Source organism: Ictidomys tridecemlineatus, chromosome 5, assembly GCF_052094955.1.
Source record: "Ictidomys tridecemlineatus isolate mIctTri1 chromosome 5, mIctTri1.hap1, whole genome shotgun sequence".
NCBI lineage: Eukaryota > Metazoa > Chordata > Mammalia > Rodentia > Sciuridae > Ictidomys > Ictidomys tridecemlineatus.
The window spans coordinates 148,810,861-148,832,206 of record NC_135481.1 but is presented as its reverse complement, the minus strand read 5'-3'; the positions used below and the strand labels follow the sequence as shown (position 1 = coordinate 148,832,206).

Genomic DNA, 21,346 nt, shown 5'->3' with positions numbered 1-21,346 from the left:
CAGAAAAGCTGTTTTTTTTTTTTTCCCCAAATCAAAGGCCCCAAAGAAAATTCCTCTCCTACAAACTGAGCCTCAAGGTTTAGAACAAGTTTTAAAAACAGGAGTCTGAGCATACAAAGGATGGATGTGTAGGTTGCAAGCCAGTGGCCCTGAAGTGTCCTCTTGTCACCCACCTCAACACAAAGAAAGTTCTGAGGATCCTGTTAAAGAACACATTTACAACATATGAAGGCCTTCCCAGCCCCGTCTCATGGGACATTCCAACCTCATGGGCTGGGCAGCAGATGTCCCCATTTTACAGCTGAGGAACTAAGGTATCTAAAAATTAGTGGCCAGTGGGCATGTACCTGGGTCTTCACATAGCACTATTACAACCACTAATATTATAACTATTATAACCACAGAACGATCATGTAGTTAGTGCTTGCTAAATGCCATGAACTCTGTTGAGGATTTTAAATGGGAACATTCTTACAATGCTTAGACATCATTATTAGTGAAATTTCACATGAAGAAATAAATCTCAGAGATGTTAAGAAACTTGTCCAAGGTCACATAGCTAGTAAGTGGCAGCGCTAAGATTTAAGCCCAGATCTTTCATTCTCTGAGGTTTCCTATAACCAGGCTATCCTGCCTTGACCACCACTCCACACAGGCTCACCCCTGCTCAATTCAGGAGTAATACAGAAATGATTTTAGTTTATTTTTTTTCTATAAGTGATTCAATAAGTATAAGAGCTCCCTCCCACAACCAGCATATTAAATCTGTAGTTACATGCATATTATTACAGCAACCACCTCCCGTATCCATGGAGGACATATTTTAAGTCCCTTCGATACCTGAAACTGCAGAGAGTAACTAACCCCATAATACTATGTTTTTCGTATACACACATATGCCTATGATACAGATGTAGTTTATAAGTCAGACACAATGAGAGATTAACAATAATAACTAAAAGTAAAATAGAACAATTATAACAATACACTATAGTAAGTTATTTAAATCTTATAAATTGCTTCTTTTTTTCTGGAATTTTCCACTTAATATTTTTGAGCCAGGATTGACCCTGGGTGAGTGAAGTCATGTAATGGGAAAGGTTAGAGAAAGGGGGACTACTGTATTCAGGATGAGGTTAGATTGAAGTTTAAAGGAAGTCAATGTGAAAAAGAAAAAATATTGAGTACATAAACATGTAGGTGGGACCAGGATATCACCCAGTCACGGTCCCCATGTGAAAATGCCCCAAGTCTACTCACGGCTAGGATGGCGCGGTCCCTCTCCATCAGGTCAGCCAGCTGGTGCAGCAGCCGGCCACGACTCAGGGCATCCAGGCGGCGCCACGGGGAGCCCCTCTGGAAGGCGGCTTGTGCGGCCTCCACGGCCTTGTCCACATCAGGCTGAGTGGCCAAAATGACAGAGTGTCATTTTTGATGCATCTACAGTTTGGGACCACTCTGCTGTCAGCGACAGAGAGCAGCAGCGTAGAGCCACTGTAGCACCGAGGGGGAGGGGGGTCCAGCCCAGAAGCTAAACTTAAGTCACCCGAATATAGGAATGGGGGTGGGGATGAGGGTGGGATTGCACCAAGGATCTGTCTCCAAAGTTTGCATGGATGTGAGGGAGTGGGGGGGATGTTCTTCTCTTTTTCCTTTGCATCTTAAGTCTTTTTCAAAATTTCTACCATGGCCAAGTATTAACCTCCTTTCTGATTCAAAGAGCATTTTAATAAAGTCACCAACCTTGACTCATTTTTCTTGGTGACTCAACTATGAAAAGATTTTCCACTGTGGCCCAAGAGGGCTGATGGTGGGGGGTGGATTTATGCTTCTGTAGATTGAAGAGCTGATCACATTTTAAGAGTCCGCGGTCATCTGAAGTCAGGCAGCGGCTGTGACAGCCATGAAGGCCTTCTGATTTCAGCCTCATTGTACCCCATGGGTACAGAATTGTTGCATCATTTTAGAGACAAGGAGCTCTCTTTTGTACACTGAGAATAATTACAAAGGAACTATTCTTTGTTGCGGTGGTGGTGGTGGGAGGGGCTGGGGATTGAACCTGGAGCCTTTTGAGCACTAGGCAAGGGCTCTGCCGTGGAGCCACACCTCCAGCCCTGAATCGCCTTCTTAAAACAAAAAAAAAGCCAGAGTTATCTAGAAGAGCATCACCTAGCCTCATTTTCAGGAAAATGGGCCTCAAGCTTCTGGTTGCTGATGGCTAATGATCCACCCTGAAGGTCGCTCTGAATCCCTACCCCTGGAGAGGTGCATCAGGCAGTGAACACAGGACATCAGTCAGATGGGGACTGCACCAAGGATTGGGACTGTCTCCAAAGTTTGCATGGGGGTGAGCAAAAGCTTTGGCATGGGAGATACTGGGTCACTCTATTCCTTGTTTTGGGCTCTGGGGTGGAGGCCAGGACCTCTCCAGCTGCAGGGGATGTGGGGGGGGCAAGAGTCTCAGTTTCTTCCCTGATGCCCATGTGGGACACTTGGGAATCATCAAGTGGGAATCCCATTTAATATCATGCCCTCCCTGCAGGGATCCTGTGCTACTTTCTTAGAAAACAGAGCTTAGGATAAGAAGTCACATGGAGGGGTATCTATGTGGGTGACCCACTGTGCATTGCATATGTATCACAAGACTTTCCCTGGTGGGAGAAAATTCAAGCCTACCTCACCTACACAACCAATACCCAACCATTTCAACATCACTAATACACTGATTAAGAATATCTATTCAGCCAGGTGCAGTGGTTTAGGAAGCTGAGGCAGGAGGTTCTTGAGTTCAAAGCCAGCCTCAGTTTGGCAACTTAGTGAGACCCTGCCCCTAAATAAAATAAAATATAGGGCTGGGAATGTGGCTCAGTGGTTAAGTACCCATTGGTTCAATCTCTAGTACCCCCCCAAAAAAAATGTATCCAAGCTGGGCATGATGGTGCCTACCTCTAATGCCAGTGCCAGCTACTCCAGAGGCTAGGTCGGGAGGATCATAAGTTCCAGGCTAGCCTTAGTAATTTAGCAACGCTGTGTCTCACAATAAAAAACAAAAAAGGGAAGGGGATATAGCTCAGTGATACATGGCCTTGGGTTCAATACCCAAGGGTGGGAGGAGAAGAAGAAGAATATAGACAAAAGGATTGGTTGAACCCAAGAATGCAGGACCAGCCTGGATGATATAGTGAGACCCCCATCTCAAAAAAAAGAGTGTCTGTTCAGTATTCTAGTGGTTGAAGAAAGGGTCATGTTTCCCCTTTTTCTGTACAAGACCTTTAATCTTTCAGTTCAAAATACACTTTATGGCCTTGAAATATTCGTTAGCTTCTATAGGATAATATAGACCCTGCCTAGCCAACAAGGTTACATAGACTTCAGCTTTACACAATCATGGAAGTTTCTAGTACAAAAGAAATCTGATGGTTACATGATATTATTACTACCTCCACATCACTTGGATTGCAACTCTTTTTTCCTGCAAGTGTATTTGTTTTTTTTTTAAGTGTCTCCTGCCAGAATGCTGCGTTTGGTGAAACACCCCAGCCGGAAATGCTTTCTGGAAAGAGTCTTTAATGACTCCAGGTTCAAATAATTGATAAAAACCTTTCCTTTAGCCACGTGATGAGGATAGCTGAGGTCATCCTCATAGATGGGGAAACATCTATCAAAGGAGAGTGACTCTTTGCAAAGACCGTCTGTAATTGATCCCATTCAAGAACATGTGTCTGAGTTGCACATACCAATGGGCCAGTGCGATTACCCAGGCCCTACCCCCAGGGTGGGCCCAATCTGTTTTACAGCTAAACCACACCGCTTCCTTATCCTTCATTTATCTATAATTGAATTACTGAGGAGTGGGGGTGGGGGTGGGGGACCTACCTTATCTCCTTCTTCTACTTCACATATTTTCTCTAGAGTTGAAGGGTTATATGTGGCAAATTTTTTTCCACTCTTGGATTCGTGCCAGTCATTGTTGATAAATATCTAACCAGGAAAGGAAGTGTAACGAATTAGGTTTAAATCAAAATCATATAATTTCAACATGCTAAGGACCTTAGGTAACGTCTTATCCACCCTCTCTCCCACCTCCCCCTGGATGTGTTACAGATGAGACCCGGAGAAGACGGAACACCCCGTCACATGACCAAGTCACCAACTTGGAGCAAACTCAGAATTAGAACCCAAGTTGTCACAGTAGAACTAAAATTGATTGGAGTTTTTCTAAATTATTGTTTTTATAACAATAACCTGGATTCACAAAGGAAAAAGCTGGGTTAAATTGTTAAATAGAGAGTGTAGACTGAATCCTACACCCTCATAGACTTTGGGGGAAGATGAAGCAGGTTTGGGTATAGAAAGTGGCGAGCAATCTGCCTGCCCCCGAAGAGTGTATAAGCAGTGAGTGTCCCTGTCCTTCTTCCTTCTGCAACCCCAGCAGGACTGACAGAACCTTGACTTATAGGAGGATTGTGCCATAATCCTCTAGTCTTCATAAACGCACATCAGCACATCCTTCCCTTGCATACCCCTTTTAAAGATCTATTTTCCTGTTCAGCTTGGTAAAAACCAGTGTTGGAATACAAAGTTAAAAATATGGGATAGAAAATTTTCAGGTTATATTAAGTCATGTAGCAAAACACTGTTGATATCCAAAACCCAAGAAATAATGCACAAAAATCACTTCACTGGAAGCCTCGATTATCCAAAATTACAGCTAAAAAATAAGAATGCAAAAAAAAAAAAAAACAAAACCCGACATCATGAGCAAACTAAAAAGAATTTGCAAAGCCTATGCATGCACTGAGATGTATGTACTATTTACTCTTAGTTTCCTCTAAGTTTTAACCACATTAAAAGAAAGGGCTTTTGGGAAAGAATTAGGAACAGAGATGATGGATAACGTACTAAGCACCTTCTGACAGCACTGAGGTCCTGGCTGCCCTGAGAGAGGACAGATAAGGTCCTGCTGCATCTCTGGGAGGGCCTTGTCAGCACAGCCTGTCACGGGGAAAGACCCCAGTCGCAGAAATCACACACAATGCCTTCCGTCATTCCTAAGGACAGAACTAGCACATTGGGATTTCATTCTCGTATCTAGATGATATCATACACATATACTTGTATTCTGCTTCTCTTTGAGTTGTTTAAAAGAAGAGTTGTATCACTATGGGGCCGATTTCAATGACTGTGAATTTGATTCATTGGGAACACTTGACTCTCCAATGACGACAGACGAGAGAAGGGAGCCATCTCCTCCAGTGTGCGGCTTGGTTACTTCTCTGGAGTAGGCCCTGTCGTATCAACTCCGCTGCTCATCGGGAAGGGAACCCAGGCTGCCTCTGGTGGGGACCATGAGCAGAAGAGAGGCTCTGCCTGGGCAGGTGGGGAGAGACCACCTGCCCTCTCTTTTGGAAGAGAGCTGAGAGCATCTGGTTCCAGAGGAACTCGCCCATTCGACTTCTAGAAGCTCAGCGCCTTCCCTGTGAGGCCAGGCCCCCAGGGAAGCATGTGAGGAAAAGGCCAGGCTTCAATTACAGGTTTATTCTTCCAGCTGAAACCAAATCCAAGAGTCCACTTTTGCCATGCAGCAAGTAATCAGTCGGTAACAGTGAGAAATTAATAAGCGGAGAAGAGGAGTTAGGTTAGTGTGGGGAGGAGAGTGTGGCTGGGAAGAGAGGCCCATTTATAGCAAGATGAAATTTCGTGGGTTAGATAATAGAGACGGTCAGCGAAAATTGCTGATTCCAGGCCTTCCTGGTATCAATTCCAAGGGGGAGGGAAAGTGAGAAGGTGGCAAGAAAGAATATAAATAGGGGGGATGGAAACAGATTGCAACGATCAGATGTCTGCTATACCTCATCTCCAAGCATGCGCCTCCAAAAAAAAAAAAAAAAATTTTTAACTTGGTTGCTTGTGACATTGATCCATAGTCTTTGCTAACTGACAACTTAAAAAAAAAATTCAAACCGCTTGACTCTAACCATATCTCCTCATCACAATGTTTTTAATTTAGCAAAGTTATTTTCTTTATCCTACCCTACGAAGCAATCCTGTAAGTGGTTTCTACTGTTGGTTTTTCTCTCCACTAAAACAAAACAAAAACGCAAATAAGGAAAGGGCCCATGAATGTAGTCTACTGACAACGCTGGCCGTATTGTTTTGAACCCCAAATCAGGATAAAGGGTCTGGAAGGGGATTGTTTTTCTTGATTTGTGAACTGGTATGAAATAAACTTTATCGGGTATAAAATTAAGCAACGTTGAATTGTAGACAGAATTCACATTTTACAGAAGGATCAGCACAAAGCTGGAAGGTGCCCTGAACAGAGGTCGAGATGGTGGTCACATAAGTGAATCCTACTGGCATCATTTTCAGTAATTTCCACTGGGTGTCAGGACACTCAGATAAGCTCAAAAGGAATATGTTTTTCAGGAGATTTGGGGGAATTTTATTTTCCATAAAAGAGATAATATAAACTGGCATTTGAACGAAGCACAAAACTTAAAAGAGAATCTCTGATGTTGGAGGAAACTTTATAAAGCAAGAGTCTCGTAAAATGAAAGGGGCTGGTATCCTCTGAGGTCTGTGGGGGTTTCTAGAGGGACCTTACCTTCCCCTCACCAAAATCACATTGCATGACCCTACTCTCAATGTTAAAATCTGAGAACAAGTGAAAGGCTTTGACAAAGGCCTCCTTCTGGAAGCTGGTTCACCTTGGAAATCACACCATCAAGGCCAGGGCTCAAACTGATCCTCCAAGAGCCAGACGCACCAGTTTTGAAAAATAGCAGACCATTGCGGGCTCACATGTTCCACCCAGCCAACTGTTTGCCCTGGGCCTCCATGCTGGACTTCAGCCTCTCTTCCTCCTCCCCTCTACTTATTCCCTGGGCAGGCAGTCCCACTGTCTCTCAGCCTGAGTCTTCCTGACCAAGGAAGGAGTGCTCACCCACAGCCACTCAGGCTGCTAAGGAGAAGCCTCTATGGACAAGAGCAGAAAAAAATTAAGCTAGTGGCAGAGACAGAGCAGACAGCAACATTGTCCCCCATGAGTGTGAAAGGCACACATGGCGTCAGGCAGTTGAAGCCCTCTAAGACTCCCAGCTCAATTCCTGCATCTCACTACCTTTCCTTCGTATATGGTAAATCATACATCTTCTTTTTAATGGGCAAAGGGGACACCCACTAGGACAACAGTCACTCATTGCTCTGTGAAACTCCTAAATTCCTCCTCCAAAAGGGCTACAATTTACACACCGAAATGGTCCTAAGGAATCACAGAGAAAAGGGGAAACTTTTCATATGTGGCTAGATTACTCGGACAAGACTAGTAAGGTACAAAGCTAAAGGACGGTCATACCTTCACTTTCTGTTTCTATAGTTTTACAAAACTCTTTAAAAAGCAAAACGCCACCACCCAAAAATGACAGCAGACAAACACAGCAGAGTTAGGATCTGAAAAAATGAAGGCACTATTCTAACCGTTCCCAGAATTTGGGTTGGAATTTTCCCTTCGAGGCTGATACTATTAAGGAAACTACATTAAAAACAATTTTCAGTCTTTGCTGTAGATTACAGAGACGTCTGAAAACAGTCAATCTAAATGTCAAGTAATTTAAATGTCTACACAGCCCACTTTGGGAATTAAGTGCCAAGAGACCAAAACCTGAAGGCCACACATAATGGCCTGCCACTTTCTTTGCTTGATTAAAATTATTTGAGATAATTGCTACTTTTGAAAGTAAAATCGATGAGGGAATTTTCTAAGCATTGTGTTAGCTGAAATTGGTAACTACGGACAAGAGGAGACAAAATTGGGAGAAGTAAAGCCATAGGTGCCTTGGGCCTGAGCCCCTAAAGTGCCCCCTCCCAGTCAGATCAGAGGAAAGAATCCCAGACAGCCCTGGGGTTGTCCTCTCTCAGGACACGCTGCTGTCTGCTGCTCCCTAGTTCTCCTTGGCCCCTGCTCCCAGCATCGCCATGTTCCTCTGCCCCAGGCAGGTGATCTCACTGCTTTGCCAGAGTTCCAGAGTCCTAGGAAACAGCGTAAAGAAGCAGAGAGCCCAGCACGGCAGGGTTGTGACAGAGCCTGAGAGCTTCGACCTTGCCACACACAGCATCCCCAGACCCAGATCTGGAACTCTGGGGAACATGTTCTTGGTCTGTAAATACCAGGACAGTTTCATCAGTGAACTCCTTTCTTCTTTCCCAAGTTCGGCTGGTAAGCGGGATACAGCTAAGCATAGAAGTTGCCATTGCGCTCTCATTTCTCCTGAGGTTCTGCTGCCCAGTTTAGGCTTCCCATGTGGTCCTTCCTCTCAGACTCCTGGGAATTCCCAGGCACCTCAGACCCTCCCAAAGCCCAACTCTTTCAACCCAGGAAGCCATCCTCAGGGTTTGCAAAGAAACTACAGTGCAGCGAGTCATCTCAGGGCTCACCTCCACTCGCTTTCAAAGAGGGCCCTTCAAGGGCACGTCGGGGCTGCCCTGGGTTACAACCCTGCACTGTCTTCTCACCCTGCTTTGAGGCTTAGAGCCCCGAGCCCCGAGCCCCGCCGCCTTCGAGCCTGCTTGGGGCGCGGGTTTCCACCCGGGATGCCCCCTGAAGGGTGCGGTTTCGGGAGGCGCTGGCCCAGGCAAAGGAACTTGGGTCTAGGAAGAGTCCAGAGAACCTCCCGCCTGCTGACTCCTCGCCCCGCATCCCCGGCCCAGCTCAGCCCCGAGTCGACAGCCGTCGGGTGGGAGGCGCCTCCACCTCACCTTGGTGAACTTGACCTCCAAGTTGTGGATGGGGCGCGGCAGGGCAGGCGGCTTTCTGTCCAGCTGCCCGTTCTCCAAGGCCCCGTTGGTGGTGGCCATGGCTCCTCCGCGCTCGGCGGCCCGAGGCGCCTGAGTCTGCGGCGTGCCGGCTCAGCTTGGGCGGTGCGCAGCTTGCTCGTGGGGTGACAGCTCCGCGCTGCTTTATGGAGCGCCCCACGCCTCCCGCCCGAGGGGGCCGTCTAATTGGCTGCAGGACCGTAGGACCGGAGGGCGGGCGGGCGGGCGGGCGTGCGGAAGGGAGGGGAGGGGGCCGGCCCGCCTCACCCCACCCCGCCCGCCGCCCCAGAGGGAGCCCGGCCATCCCCCGCCCGGCCCGGTGTCGGCTCCGCGGCCGCGTGCGGAGCGCTCAGGCCGCTGCGCCTCGCGTTCTCGCCGGGTTGTTGCCCTTGGACAATCTTTGCGAAGCGCCGCCGGGCTCCGGAAGTCCCAGAGCTGGGACACCGAGCCGGGGCCGGCAGCTGGGTGCAGGGACCACAGCAGCTCTCAGCTATCTCCCCGCAGCCGGGCGGGTTTGCACCTGCCGCGCCCCCTGCCCCCTGCGGATCCGCACTTTCCCAACTTTGGCCCTCGTGCTCAGCGGAGGTCGGTAGCTGTGGGTTCTGGTAGCGCCAGAGAGAATGGGCGTCTGGCGGGGCACCCCCAGCGTCGCTGCCTAGGAGCCTACGCTTTGGGTCCAGCTGCCAGGCCAGCGCTGGCAAGACTGATGCCTGCTGCACTCCAGCCCTCCAGAGCCAGGACGCCGGTGTCCACCCTGGGCCGGCTGGCCCGGAATTTCCCAGCGGCCTTGAGGCATCACAAACCAAGCAAAGAAGGAGAAAGAGAAGTGTGAGGCCCTTTCTGCATATGCGCTGAGCTTTGGTGCCTGTTGGGCCTCTTACCTTCGCAGGCGCATACCACCATCCAGTCCAGTCCCTGGGATGAAATCATTTTGATTTTTAAAATGCATAAATTTTACCTCGATTAAAATGATTTAAATTCAAAAATGATTAAAATAAAAAGCACATTAGATCTTTGCAGCTAATTGTTTTCAGAGTTGAAGCTTTTGCTAATAACTGCCAGGGAGAGCGAGCCACATCCAACTTTTTATTTTGCCATTTTGGAAATGCACCATCAAACCTAAGGACTTGCCCCAGGTCCCATGTGAGACATGGAAATGGTTTCTCATGCCTGCCATTCCTCAGGTGGCTGGAACAATGATTCAAGGTATGAATTCCCCATAAAATCAGTGATTTTATAGGCTCAGCCCCTTCAGTCCATCTCCTTGTGTTAGTAATCTCAAGCGATTGACAGTTGCGTGGTGGGGCTCTCCTATTTTCCTGAGGCTTCTTCTGTTTTTCAGTGTCCATCTGTCCCCTTTCTGGCCGCAGTATCATTGGGTGTCTTCTGGATAGCGGGATAAGTTTTTAAGCTTTTGGAAAGTCACCATCTGACCACCGGCCACCTGATGGTAGAAAGGGCTTGAGCAATTATAGGTTGAAATACGCAGGTGAGGCTGGCAAAGGGGGATAATGGGACTGCCGAGTGGGCCACGGCAGACCAACATCTGTGAATCTGTCTTTGATGTTAGGCACATGAACACTAGTGAATCCTAGAGGGAAGCCACCTCTTTTCACAGGTATTCTTGCCAATTCTTGAGCTCCCTGACCTCCTGACTGGCCCTGTGGCTCCCACTTAGGTCTCCTGAAAATTCTGGGCAGATGTCTTGCACCAGCACATCTGACTGGATGCTAAACTACAGTATCTGAGGACCTGTAGGAGCTATTGATAGACCCTCCCTGCACAATGGTCAGGGACTCTAGGCGGCTGGGTGAACTAAGCTTCAGGGGGTGGCACCTAGAGAAATTTTGAAACTGAATTCCCATTCCAGGAATGTATCTGGGATCTTTGATGTATTGCACTTGTCCAGGGCTTAACAATAACAAGAACAACAAATCAGAAAATTTATAGAGGAATTGTGCTCATTAATTGCTGGATAAATGGTGGGGGGAGGGCAGATGGGATTGCGACTTTGAACTCTGCTCCTTTAGTGTTAAGAGCTTGTTTGCTCAAAGCTGCCACTTTACCAGCTGTGATGTCAAGAATAGAAACCGCCTCAGCTCACACCCAGAGCCACCCTCGTGACCTGAGGCATCTAGCCTTGGGAGCCAATTGCAATGGCATCCATTGGCTCACCTGCAGCTCCCCATGTGATACTAGGAGCTTGAGATCAGAGCAAACACTTAGCAGACAGCCCTGAGAGGGCAGGTCAGTGGGGGTGGGCCTGTCTCTAGGCTTGTCTAGACCAGTAGGCTTTACCTCTGCTCCCCTCAGCTTGCCTCTCAGTAGCAGGCATGAAGGTAAATGCTCTTCTTCCCATTTTACAGATGAGTAAACCGAGGCATGTGGATACTTGCTCCAGACAATATTGTCATGGAAGAGCCAAGGGTAGACTGTGTGTGTGGGGGGGGCAGGATGTGAAGGAAGGGTTTCTCTTACTTTCCTCTGTCCCATTCATTCATCCTTTGGCCTCAGGTGCCTCCATGTCACTGAGGCCACATAAGACATAGTGAAGGTACAAAGTTGCTTTACAGGTGCAAAAGCAGTGGCAGCATCCCTCCTGGTTGTGTCTGTCCTAGAAATCAAATCCTATGGTCTTGGCCTCAAAAGTGGTGACCACATAAGGTTGGAGGAGGAGGGAGGACTTGCTTCTTCTTGCAGAGGAGTTGCCTGAGGCTTGTGGTGGTGGATGAAGCCCCTTCTGACCACATCCCTGTCCTGATTCTAGCTGTGTGCCTCTGGTTTGGACATGGGGTTTCTCTGAAGTTTGGATTCCTTTTCTGTGATCTCCTTCCCACTTCACAGCATTTGGGGAGGTTCAAGCAAGATAACATGGTGAAAGAGGGCTTTATAAACTCTAAAGTGCTATGTGTTTGCCAAGTCTCAGTTTTCCTATTCTTGGGGACTGGTTCCTCCCAGCAAGCTTTTATTCTTAGAAATCAGCCAGCTACCCTCACTTCTCTTTGACTTGCATGAACTTCCCCAGTCAAGGACTGGGGGGAAAAATATTTTTATTTTTGCCTTCAGCTCTGCATAGCTGCTTCTGTCTGCTCCTTGGCTTCTTGGCATGTCAAGGGATCTAAGTCTAAGACATTGCACATTGAAGGGTCAGGTCTGTTTGATACACACTTAATAAGAGTCAGCAGGAGGGCTGGAGGCTCATGGTAGAGTGTTTGCTTAGCTTGTATGAGGCCTTAGGGTTGATCCCCAGCACTGTAAACAAATAAGTAAATTTAAAGAGCATGCAAAGCTACATAAGAGAAGTCAGATAACCTTCCTCACAGTTCAACAATCTTTAGACCATAAGCATTTTTGAGATATGTTAAGGTATGCAGCAAATGTAATTCATAGGAATGATGAGGACAGCAATGGAGCCCACTCCTTATTCTACTTTATTTCAAATCTGGTGTTTGACTGTTGCTGAAGGATACCCAGGATGCCCAGCATCCCAGAGCTACCTTTTCCCACTGAGGTCAATCACTTCATTCAGTGACTAGGAGTCAAGGTCAGGTCTTGGGACCTGTAATATGCACTCTGAATTCTTTCCTGGCTCCTGAGTTAAGGGTGATTTGTTGATATAGGGGCACCACTTATAGCTCTGAAGTGGCTTGTGGTGACTTGAGGGAGGTGAACTAACCTCAGTTTTCTTGAGATGACATGTGCCCTTGAGGGAAGATCAACTTCATTGTGAGCACCTCCCTGCTGCTATCAATGAGGGTAGGTTCCACATTTAGTGTGAATGTCCAACATTGCCTAAATTGGACTTGAATGAGCAATTACTTACTGTTCAAACTCATTATAAATCAGGATCCACAAACTTCCCCCACCGTGTTATAACACCATTCTGTCCTCAGAGAACAGGCAAACAATCTGTTTTCCTGCTGAGTTTTTATCCGTATGTTAGTCAGTTTTCTATTACGGTAACAAAACACCTGAGATAACCAACTTAAAAGGAAGAAAGATTTATTTTGGCTCATGGTTTCAGAGGTTTCGGTTCATAGTCACTTGGCCATGTTGCTTTGGGCCTGTGATGACTCAGGATATCATGGCAGAGGTGTGCAGCAGAGGAAGCCTGTTCACCTTATGGTGGCTGGGAAAAGAAAGAAAAAGGAAGACAGAAAAGAGTCAGGGTCCCATTATCTCCTTCAAAAGCACACCCGCAATGACCTAACTTCCTCCCACTAAAGGTTCCACTTCCTCCCGATAGCCCAACAACCAAGGACCTAGCCATTAATCTGTGGGTCTTCAGGGGACATTTAAGATCCAAACTCTAGCAATCAGTGGTCATACCAGAGGAAGGAACAAGGGCTCCCCCACTGCCCTTTCAGCTGCTTTCTCTTCAGCCCTGTGGCTCCCTTCTGGCCCAAGGGAAAATCTTGCACGTATGTATTAATCGGAGGTAAATTAGACTTAGACTAGAAAAAAAGCAAACAGAGAACTAATTATACAGAAACAAAGAGAATACATCATAATATTTGTGGGCCTGACCTCACACACACAGAGCCTGGTAGTTCATGGCTTCTCCAACTTTCCCCTAGGTCTACCTTCCAGTGGTTGAGAGTTGTGACAAGGGCAGGAAAGTGCATTGTGGGTAAGGGTGATGGATGCTTGGCCACCCATTTTTTTTTCTTCTTTCTTTGCAGAGGAATCCTAATTGCTGAGGTCTAGCAATGAACATTATTTACCAGCCTCTTTTGCAGAAAGGTGATGAAAGAAACATAAGCTAAAGTCTTGGCTTGGTTTTCCATGGGCAGTGTCAGCTGGTGGACTCTTTTTCATTTCTGCTGCATGGAACAGACAAGAGAGCTGGGGCTCCAGCAGCTATCTTGTGATGAGAAAGTGATTCTGAAATGCAATCAGAAGTCAGAGCAGATACAGAGGGAAGAGCCTAGGTCCCTGATGACTCTGGGATCAGCCCTTTAGCCTTGGAATTCCTTCCCTGGATTTCTTTCACATGAACAAAAGGTAAATTCTTGTTTTATTAAAGCCTGCTATTTGGATTTTCTGTTATATATGAGAGAACTTAATCCTGAGCAACGGAGCTGGAATTTTGGTGATCCCACAATATCCACCCCACTGCCCTATCACTATGATAAGAAAAATAAACTGGGCACAGTGGTACACACCTGTAATTCCATGCATGACTTGGGAGACTGAGGCAGGAGAACTACAAGTTTGAGACCAGCCTGCAAGAGTTAGTGAGACTCTGTCTCAAAATGAAAAAAAATTAAAAGGATTGGGAGCATAGCTCAGTGATAGAATGCTCTGGGTTCCATCCCCAGTACAGAGAGAGAAAAGTGAAAAAAGAAAATGAAACTTGAGTGGAATAATTATTTCACCTTTGTATAAAAAGAGCAGCATGTTAAAAGAAATCTTGTCACTATCTCTGCCATTCTGACCTCAATCAAATTGTCTAGAGGTACCATCTTTACACCAATATGGAATAAATGAACTGGTTCATTAATTCACTCACAGTTTTAATTGCCTACACCTGATGGTGAGGTCCTACCTAGGGAAGAGAATCTTTGGTACAAGGGAACCGGGCAGGGAGCCACTGTCCTATGGTGGCCTGGGTGTTGGGTGTGCTGTGGAGTGTTAGCTACTGAGGAAAGTACCAACGCTGAGAACTAATGTGGCTGCACAAGTCCCTGGGCCACCCAGTCCCAGAAGTGCTTGGCCAGGGCAGCACTAGATTTACGTAGCAAGAAGTCAGACTTTCAGTTTTAAAGTGTACAAAAATATTACTCCACAGAATCACTCTTCTCAATACCACCACAAGATGTTCTCCATGACTCAAGGAGTGGTTTGCAAACTTTCTGACTTTCTTCAGAATTCAAAGGCTCTGAATTTTGAACCTTAAACTTAAATATTTTGGGGGTTTGAGTTCAATTTATTCTGGACAAAACATGCTTCCTGGGTAGAAAGAAAATTGTTTAAGGGGGCTTACAAAAGAAAGGGTTCAGGAAGATTCTTGGACACAAAGTGATTCTCACTGAACAATTGTGCTGACTTAAGCCGAAGTGAATCAGAAACATACATATTAAATTTCCTTTGAAATCCACATGGGTATAAAAATGTCGGGAAAGGGGTCTTAACAGTGTGCATTTGCCAAACCCAAAATGTTTGAAAAATAATTTGAGTGTGTTAAGGTTTGGCAAGTCACTCTTGGGTGCATCTCTCTTGGCCCCACAGTGACAGCACTTTCCTTGCCCTTCAGCAGAGACCCCCCTGTAAAGAAGCATCAATTACCCAAGAATCTTCCCTTGGAATTTTGCCATTATTTGAATCCTGCAGTGGAGACCATGACGGGTGGGGGTGGGGTGGGTGAGAAGAGATGGTTAAAGTCTGTTCTCATAAGATTTCCTGGGGAACCCCTTGTACTTACCTCTCTATAGTATAAAAATTAATTGGGCAGAGCTTAAGTTCCCTGTAACCATAAGTTTCTATAAAGCATGTCATATCTTATCATATGTGTAGGTGTACTAATCAGGGAGCATATTCATGTATATTTTCCTCTAGATTTTCATATGGAATGTTAGTGATCCCACAACATCCACCCCACTTCCAGGGGATTGAATTAATGAGTGTCGGCATTTTCCAAATTATGTTTTTCATTATTGAGCATGTCCACAAGCATTGAGTTTTTATTATATTACATTACATTATGTTATTTTGTATATTAGATTATGCTCTACATGAGTGCAAACATAGTTTATCCATTAAGCAACAATGGGTTGGATGCAGTGTATTTTCCGTTGGTGATATTAAACAAGCATACATATTAGGAATGAAACACAGAATTATAGAAATTACATGGCTTAAAACTTCATCTTAGGAATTCCATAGATACTTCAGTTATTATGAATTTCGCCCCCCCCTTTTTTTATCCCGTTAAGTACCAGATTTTGCACCTGTTCATAATGTCCAAGGGGCCTGCTGCACTTCTCCTGTTGGCCACTAGATGTCATGAGACCAAGTTGAGTAGGAAGTTAGGATCTAAGTTTGTTCTACTGCAACACATAGGCACTTCCCAACTTCCAAACAAGTGGCAGTGCAAAGGCTTATTGACAGTAGAGTGTCCAAAACTTCAGCTGTACCATAGACACAATCAGAATTGATGATTAGCGTCCAGACTAGCCCACAAAATCCCACTTTTAATAAGCCATAAAATAGGTTCCTAGCTTTGAGATCAGACAGATGTGAGAGCCGTTGTTGGTTTGGGGTGAACTTGGGCCCAGCACCTGGTCTTTATGAGCCTCCTCTTTATCTTCTGAAAATGGGATTAATGGTTCTTTCTTAGGAGGTCGTGGGGATCCACCAGAGAGCAGGTGTGATGTACCATACAAGAAGACATCACTGTGGCCCAGCTCTTGACTGATTCCTCAGGAAGCCCAGAATGGTGTCCTGCCTGTGCTTGGCCCTTAGGACCACCCCCACCTGGCTGCTCTGTTGGGTCCTCAATACCCACCCTAGTCTCATCCCGTCCAGTACTCTCCACAGGCAAGACCCTCTAATGGAAATTTGTTAAGAGATGGCGAAACAATAAATACTACCAAAAGATAAATATGTTTGAACCCAGGAGGTCAGCCTAGCAGGCAGACAATGGGGAGGACTTTTGCTAGGGTATTTATCAGGCTAATTATTTAAATGTCTTTGGCCACAGATTCCTTGTGTTAAGAGAAAGATGGTGGGCATCCTTCATAGGATGAGAAACTAGGGCCAGTTCTTACAGGGTGTATGGTGGATGCTCCATTAAATCTTCTGAGACTTCTTACCAGGGAGACAGACTACAGTCCCTTTCTTCAGCCTTAGCCATGAAACCTCCAGCTGGGTGGAGAGATTCTCAGCCTTTCTAGAACCTTCTTTCTGATCCTGTTTCTGAGTAATGCTACAGGTTGCTTTTAGTAGCTCCAGAACCCTGGGGACAGAGACCTTTAGGGTGCTAACTCCAGGCCCTTACTTATATCTTCCTGGCTTTTGGCTTCTAAAAGCCCAGATTTGCCCTGCTGTGTTTCTCTCTCTCCTCTTTTATCAGCCATCTATCTGGGCTGATTCTTGGTTATAGGGTTTCTTTCCTAGGCTGCCTCTCAGGCATTGCTTGGAACGGCAGCATTGTGTAGAGAAGGACCATTAGAGTGTCTGCTTCATTAGCTCATGTCTGCTGTGAGCACAGGCAAGCCCCAAGAAACCAACTTTCTCATACTATAAAGGGCACAAGAACTGTCTGAGATCTTGTTACCAGGCATGTTCAATTCATGGATCTAAAGTGGGGCTCAGGATTTTGCATTTCTAACCAGCTACTAACACATGTCTACAAAGTGTTCTCTCTCCTTTGGCAGTTTTGACATCTCCCAGGAGCTTGTTAGCAATGCACTCTCAGTCCTGGCCCTAGACCCTGAGATAGAATCGTCAGTTTGACAGGAGCCCCAGGAGCTTCACATGCACATTATGGTGTGAGAAGGACTGCCAGGCTGAAGTCTGGCTAATTCAGGAAAAACATTTCCTGCCCCCTCAAAATCCATCTTCTCAGGATGCCCCAGATGACTCCTTCTCTTTCCAGTTCTTGGTTTATTTTCAGAGTGGAAATTTGATGACCCACCAAGAACCCAAGGAAAGTTCAGTACCCATCCCAGTCAAGATCCCATCCCATCTCCAAGAGATGGCTTTGCAGAATTTTAATTAATGTAGTTTTATATGATCAAGGTCTAGAAACACCAGGACAATGCTATTAAGAAGAAATGATATTTTTCATTGCACTGAATAAAAATTGTTCTTTTAGTTACATTACGGTTTGGATTTGAGGTGTCCCCCAAAAGCTCATGTGTGAGACAATGTAAGAAGGTTTAGAGGAGAAAGGATTGGATTATGAGAGCCTTAGCCTGATAAGTGAATTAATCCCCAGACAGGGATTAAATGAGTGGTAACTGAAGGCAGGTGGGTGTGGCTGGAGGAGATGGGCATTGGGGGCACGGCTTTGGGGTACATATTTTCTATCTGTTGAGTACAGTCTCTGCTGCTTCTGATCATCATGTGAGCTACTTCTCTCTGACACACTCTTCTGCCATATTGTTCTGTCCTCACCTGAAGCCCAGGACAATGAAGCTGGCTGTCTATAGATGGAGACCTCTGAAACCATGAGTCTCCAAATAAACATTTTCTCCTCTAAAATTGTTCTTGTTTTTTTTTTTTTAAGCATAGTAGTGAAGAAGATGATTAAACTATCTTGAATTCTGGGGCTTGAGTAAGGCAGGCTCCCTGTGCCCACTGGAGAGGCTGAATTTTACCAAGACAGGATCTCCACTTTGGAACATGAGGACCCCAAGGGAAACAGGGCATGACAAAGAATTTCCCCAGAATGTCAGAATGGAACACCAAAGGTTCAACTATAGCCACTGGATGGTCAAGCAGTCAAGAGGTGGCAGAATAAGGAGATAGACAGAAATATCAGGCCCAGGGGGTAACATAAGGGCAGAGACCTCTGAGTGAGGTCAGAGCAATTGCCTTGATTCAGGTGTGTGGTTTAGATGAGGGCTGCAGATGGGCCAGTGGCTGGCAAGCTGTCTCGTGTCTGCAGCCCCGCCCCACAGCAGACCAGGATACTTTGTGAGAGCATCAACTCTAGGCATTGTGTATATGCCAACTTATGGGGGAGCTACATTATAATGCACATGTGACTTTGTATATGCAAAAATAGAATTACACATTTATCTGTGTAGTTACTCACTTAGCCTTGGTCATCTTTACTAGATCAAGTTCCTGTTTTATGTTATGGACTTGAGAGATTAAGTATCTGATTCTGGTTCTCAGCTCTAGTATTTGCTCTCTCTTATACCTGAAGTACCTGGCAACCTGGCAGAGGTTGCTAATCCTCAGCTTCCTCCTCTGTAAAAGGAGATGGTTAGCAGTAGACAGTTATGAGATAGCTTGGTGCTGTGGTGCTGGACTATTATGGAAATGGACACTTCCAGAAAAAGATGCCAGGGGAGGTTGGGTGTGTGGTCATTCTCTACCTGCTCAAGAAAAGCATCTCCAAGGCCACAGCACATTCACTGGCCAGCATCAGGATTATTTTTGCTCCCAGTTAAATGGAATTGAAGGTTGATTAAGGAGGAGAAATTCTCTGGACACCTGAGCAAAGACTGGAATAGTAATAAATATAGCTGTCCCTCTATCCCTGTGGGTTTTCCATTCATGGCTTTAACCAACCACAAATAAAAAACATTTGGAAAAAATATTACATCTGCACTGGATCTGTGGATTTAGGTATCCACAGGGGGTCCTGGAGCCAAGCCCCCATGGGTGCTGTGGGACAATTGTACTGTCTAAAGCAAAACCACCTGAAGCTTGAAGGATCGTGAAGGAAATAGAGGAATACAATGTAGCACCATCAGCAGAACTTATTTTACAGTCAGTAAAAAAGTATTGTGTGAACTCAACTGCAAAAAAGTGGGGGGAAAAAAGTGAACAACTTCCAAAGAATTACCAAATGGCCTCAAACTACGAAAGTGCTAAAAATAAGCCTAATTTTGGTTGTGACTAGGTAGTTTCTTGCCTACTTTTTGGATGCAAGACAAAGACCCTAACCTTTTAGAGATGACATTTTCCCTTCCAGAAGCAGATTAGAGAGCCATAAACATCTCCTCCGCCCTGACAGAGTACCCCATCTCCAGGCTGTGTGGCATCCCCATGTGGGCATACTGCATTTGGGGTGTTGATCTCCAGAGGGAAGCCACATTTTAGTGATTGCTGTTCTTAAACAGAGCATGGAACCACGGGCTATTATACAGAGCTATTTCGGCTCTCCCCTGTATGTAAGGATTAATAGAACTTTTTTTTTTTCCAAGTTGTGCAGGATCTATTGTTTGGGCTATATGTGTTATATATTTTTAAAAGGCTTGGGTTAATAGCTGGGCATATCATTATTTGTAACAGCCATTACTTACCTATATCGCTTTCTCATCTTTTAAGCCATCCAATAACTTCCTTTCTGCTAACCTTTGTGATTGAGGGAACTTATTTTTGGTAACTTTCCCAATCCACAAAACCAATCCCATCTTAAGGTGGAAAAGTACAGTGTTTAACAATGGCATCACTGTTTTTTCTTTTTTTGTTGTTGGTGACACGAAAATGTTTAAGCTTGACCCTGACACCGGTTGCTTTTGAAAGGTACTGCCTTGTACAAAATAACAAACCAAATCCCAAACTGTCTGTTTACGGTTATCATGGTTCACTTCATTAAGCCATAACTCTGATTGCATTCTTTCTCCTGCCCTACCCTGAAGGCTGAGTTCTGAGGCCAGGGGGCTGGGCCAGCTGGGAACTGTGTGTCTAAAAACACTTTTAGGCAAAGGGAACTCTTGGGCTTTGAGGGACCTTCCCTCTGGGGCTCTGCTTCCCCACCCTGAGTACCTCATTTCCTGAGGCTACTGATACCTACTGCACCTGCAGAAATTCAGCTGAGAAAGCCCTGGTGGAAGAAGGTGAGGTGCCTGTGCGGATGTGGTATCACCCAGGATAATAATAAACAGGCAGAAATTTTAAAGAATGTGCTGGAGTGAACAGAGGAGCCCAGGGTACTGGGTGACACAGTATGGATGTCCCTAACCCTCCTTCTGGCAGCCCCTCTATCAAATCACCCTTCATCTTGTTGACAGTTTTCCCAGACCCCGTCGTTCCTGGCTACCAAGGACAGATATAAAACATTCGGATGAGAGACCCTCCTCAACCTTGAGTGTGCAGCTCCTAACAATGTGCATTTTGGCAGAGTTCTAGCCTCAAATGCATCTTCAGGGGTGCTGTGGTTTGAATGTTCCCACCAAAACAGGTTGGCACTTAATCCCTAACATCAAACATCAACGGCATTTGTAGGCGGAGCCTCTGGGGGGGTAATTAGGATTTGATTAAGTCATGAGGGTGGGGCCCCATGATGAAATTAGTGGCTTTATAAGAAGAAGAGAGACCTGGCAGGCACACTCGATCTGTGCCACCAGGTGATTGTCCTTAGGTCTCTGCAGAGAGCCCCCACCAGTAAGGACTTCCCCAGGTACAGCCCCTGGGGGATTTGGCCTTTCCAGCCTCTAAAATGGTAAGAAATAATTTTCTTTTCTTTCTGAATTAGTCAGCCTGTGGTCTTTAGTCATAGCAGCAGGAAACAGACGAAGACAAGGGATATCTGCTATGGTTTGGATGTGTTCATGTGTTGAGAGCGTGGTCCTCTATATGGCAGGGTAAGTGGTGGGGAGGCCTTAAGAGGTGAAGCCTAGTGGGGCGTCCTGCCATGTGATCTTTCCTGCGTGAGCTACTGCATGATGCTATCTGCCACGAGGCCCTCACCAGAGCTGGCACCATAGTCTTTGGACTTTTAACCTCCAACACTGTAAACTAAAAAAAAAAAAAAAAAAAATCACCTGTTTTCTTTACATAATACCCAGCAGGTATTTTGTCATACCAATATAAAACAAACTCAGACAGCATCCCTGTTTAAAGAAACTGA

General features: G+C 45.8%; 1 protein-coding gene across 1 annotated transcript in view; it reads right to left on the bottom strand.

The window, feature by feature from the left end:
* The window catches only part of Aldh1a3 (aldehyde dehydrogenase 1 family member A3), a 36,684-nt gene extending 27,684 nt beyond the window's left edge, over window positions 1-9,000 (bottom strand). Inside the window, exons 1-3 of the mRNA XM_005320083.5 lie at window positions 8,758-9,000; window positions 3,877-3,981; window positions 1,261-1,401 (exon numbers count right to left, since the gene is read on the bottom strand). Coding sequence (XP_005320140.1) covers window positions 1,261-1,401; window positions 3,877-3,981; window positions 8,758-8,856 — 345 coding nt within the window. The 5' untranslated portion in view covers window positions 8,857-9,000. The remainder of the gene's footprint in view (window positions 1-1,260; window positions 1,402-3,876; window positions 3,982-8,757) is intronic.
* Window positions 9,001-21,346: the final 12,346 nt, after the last annotated feature.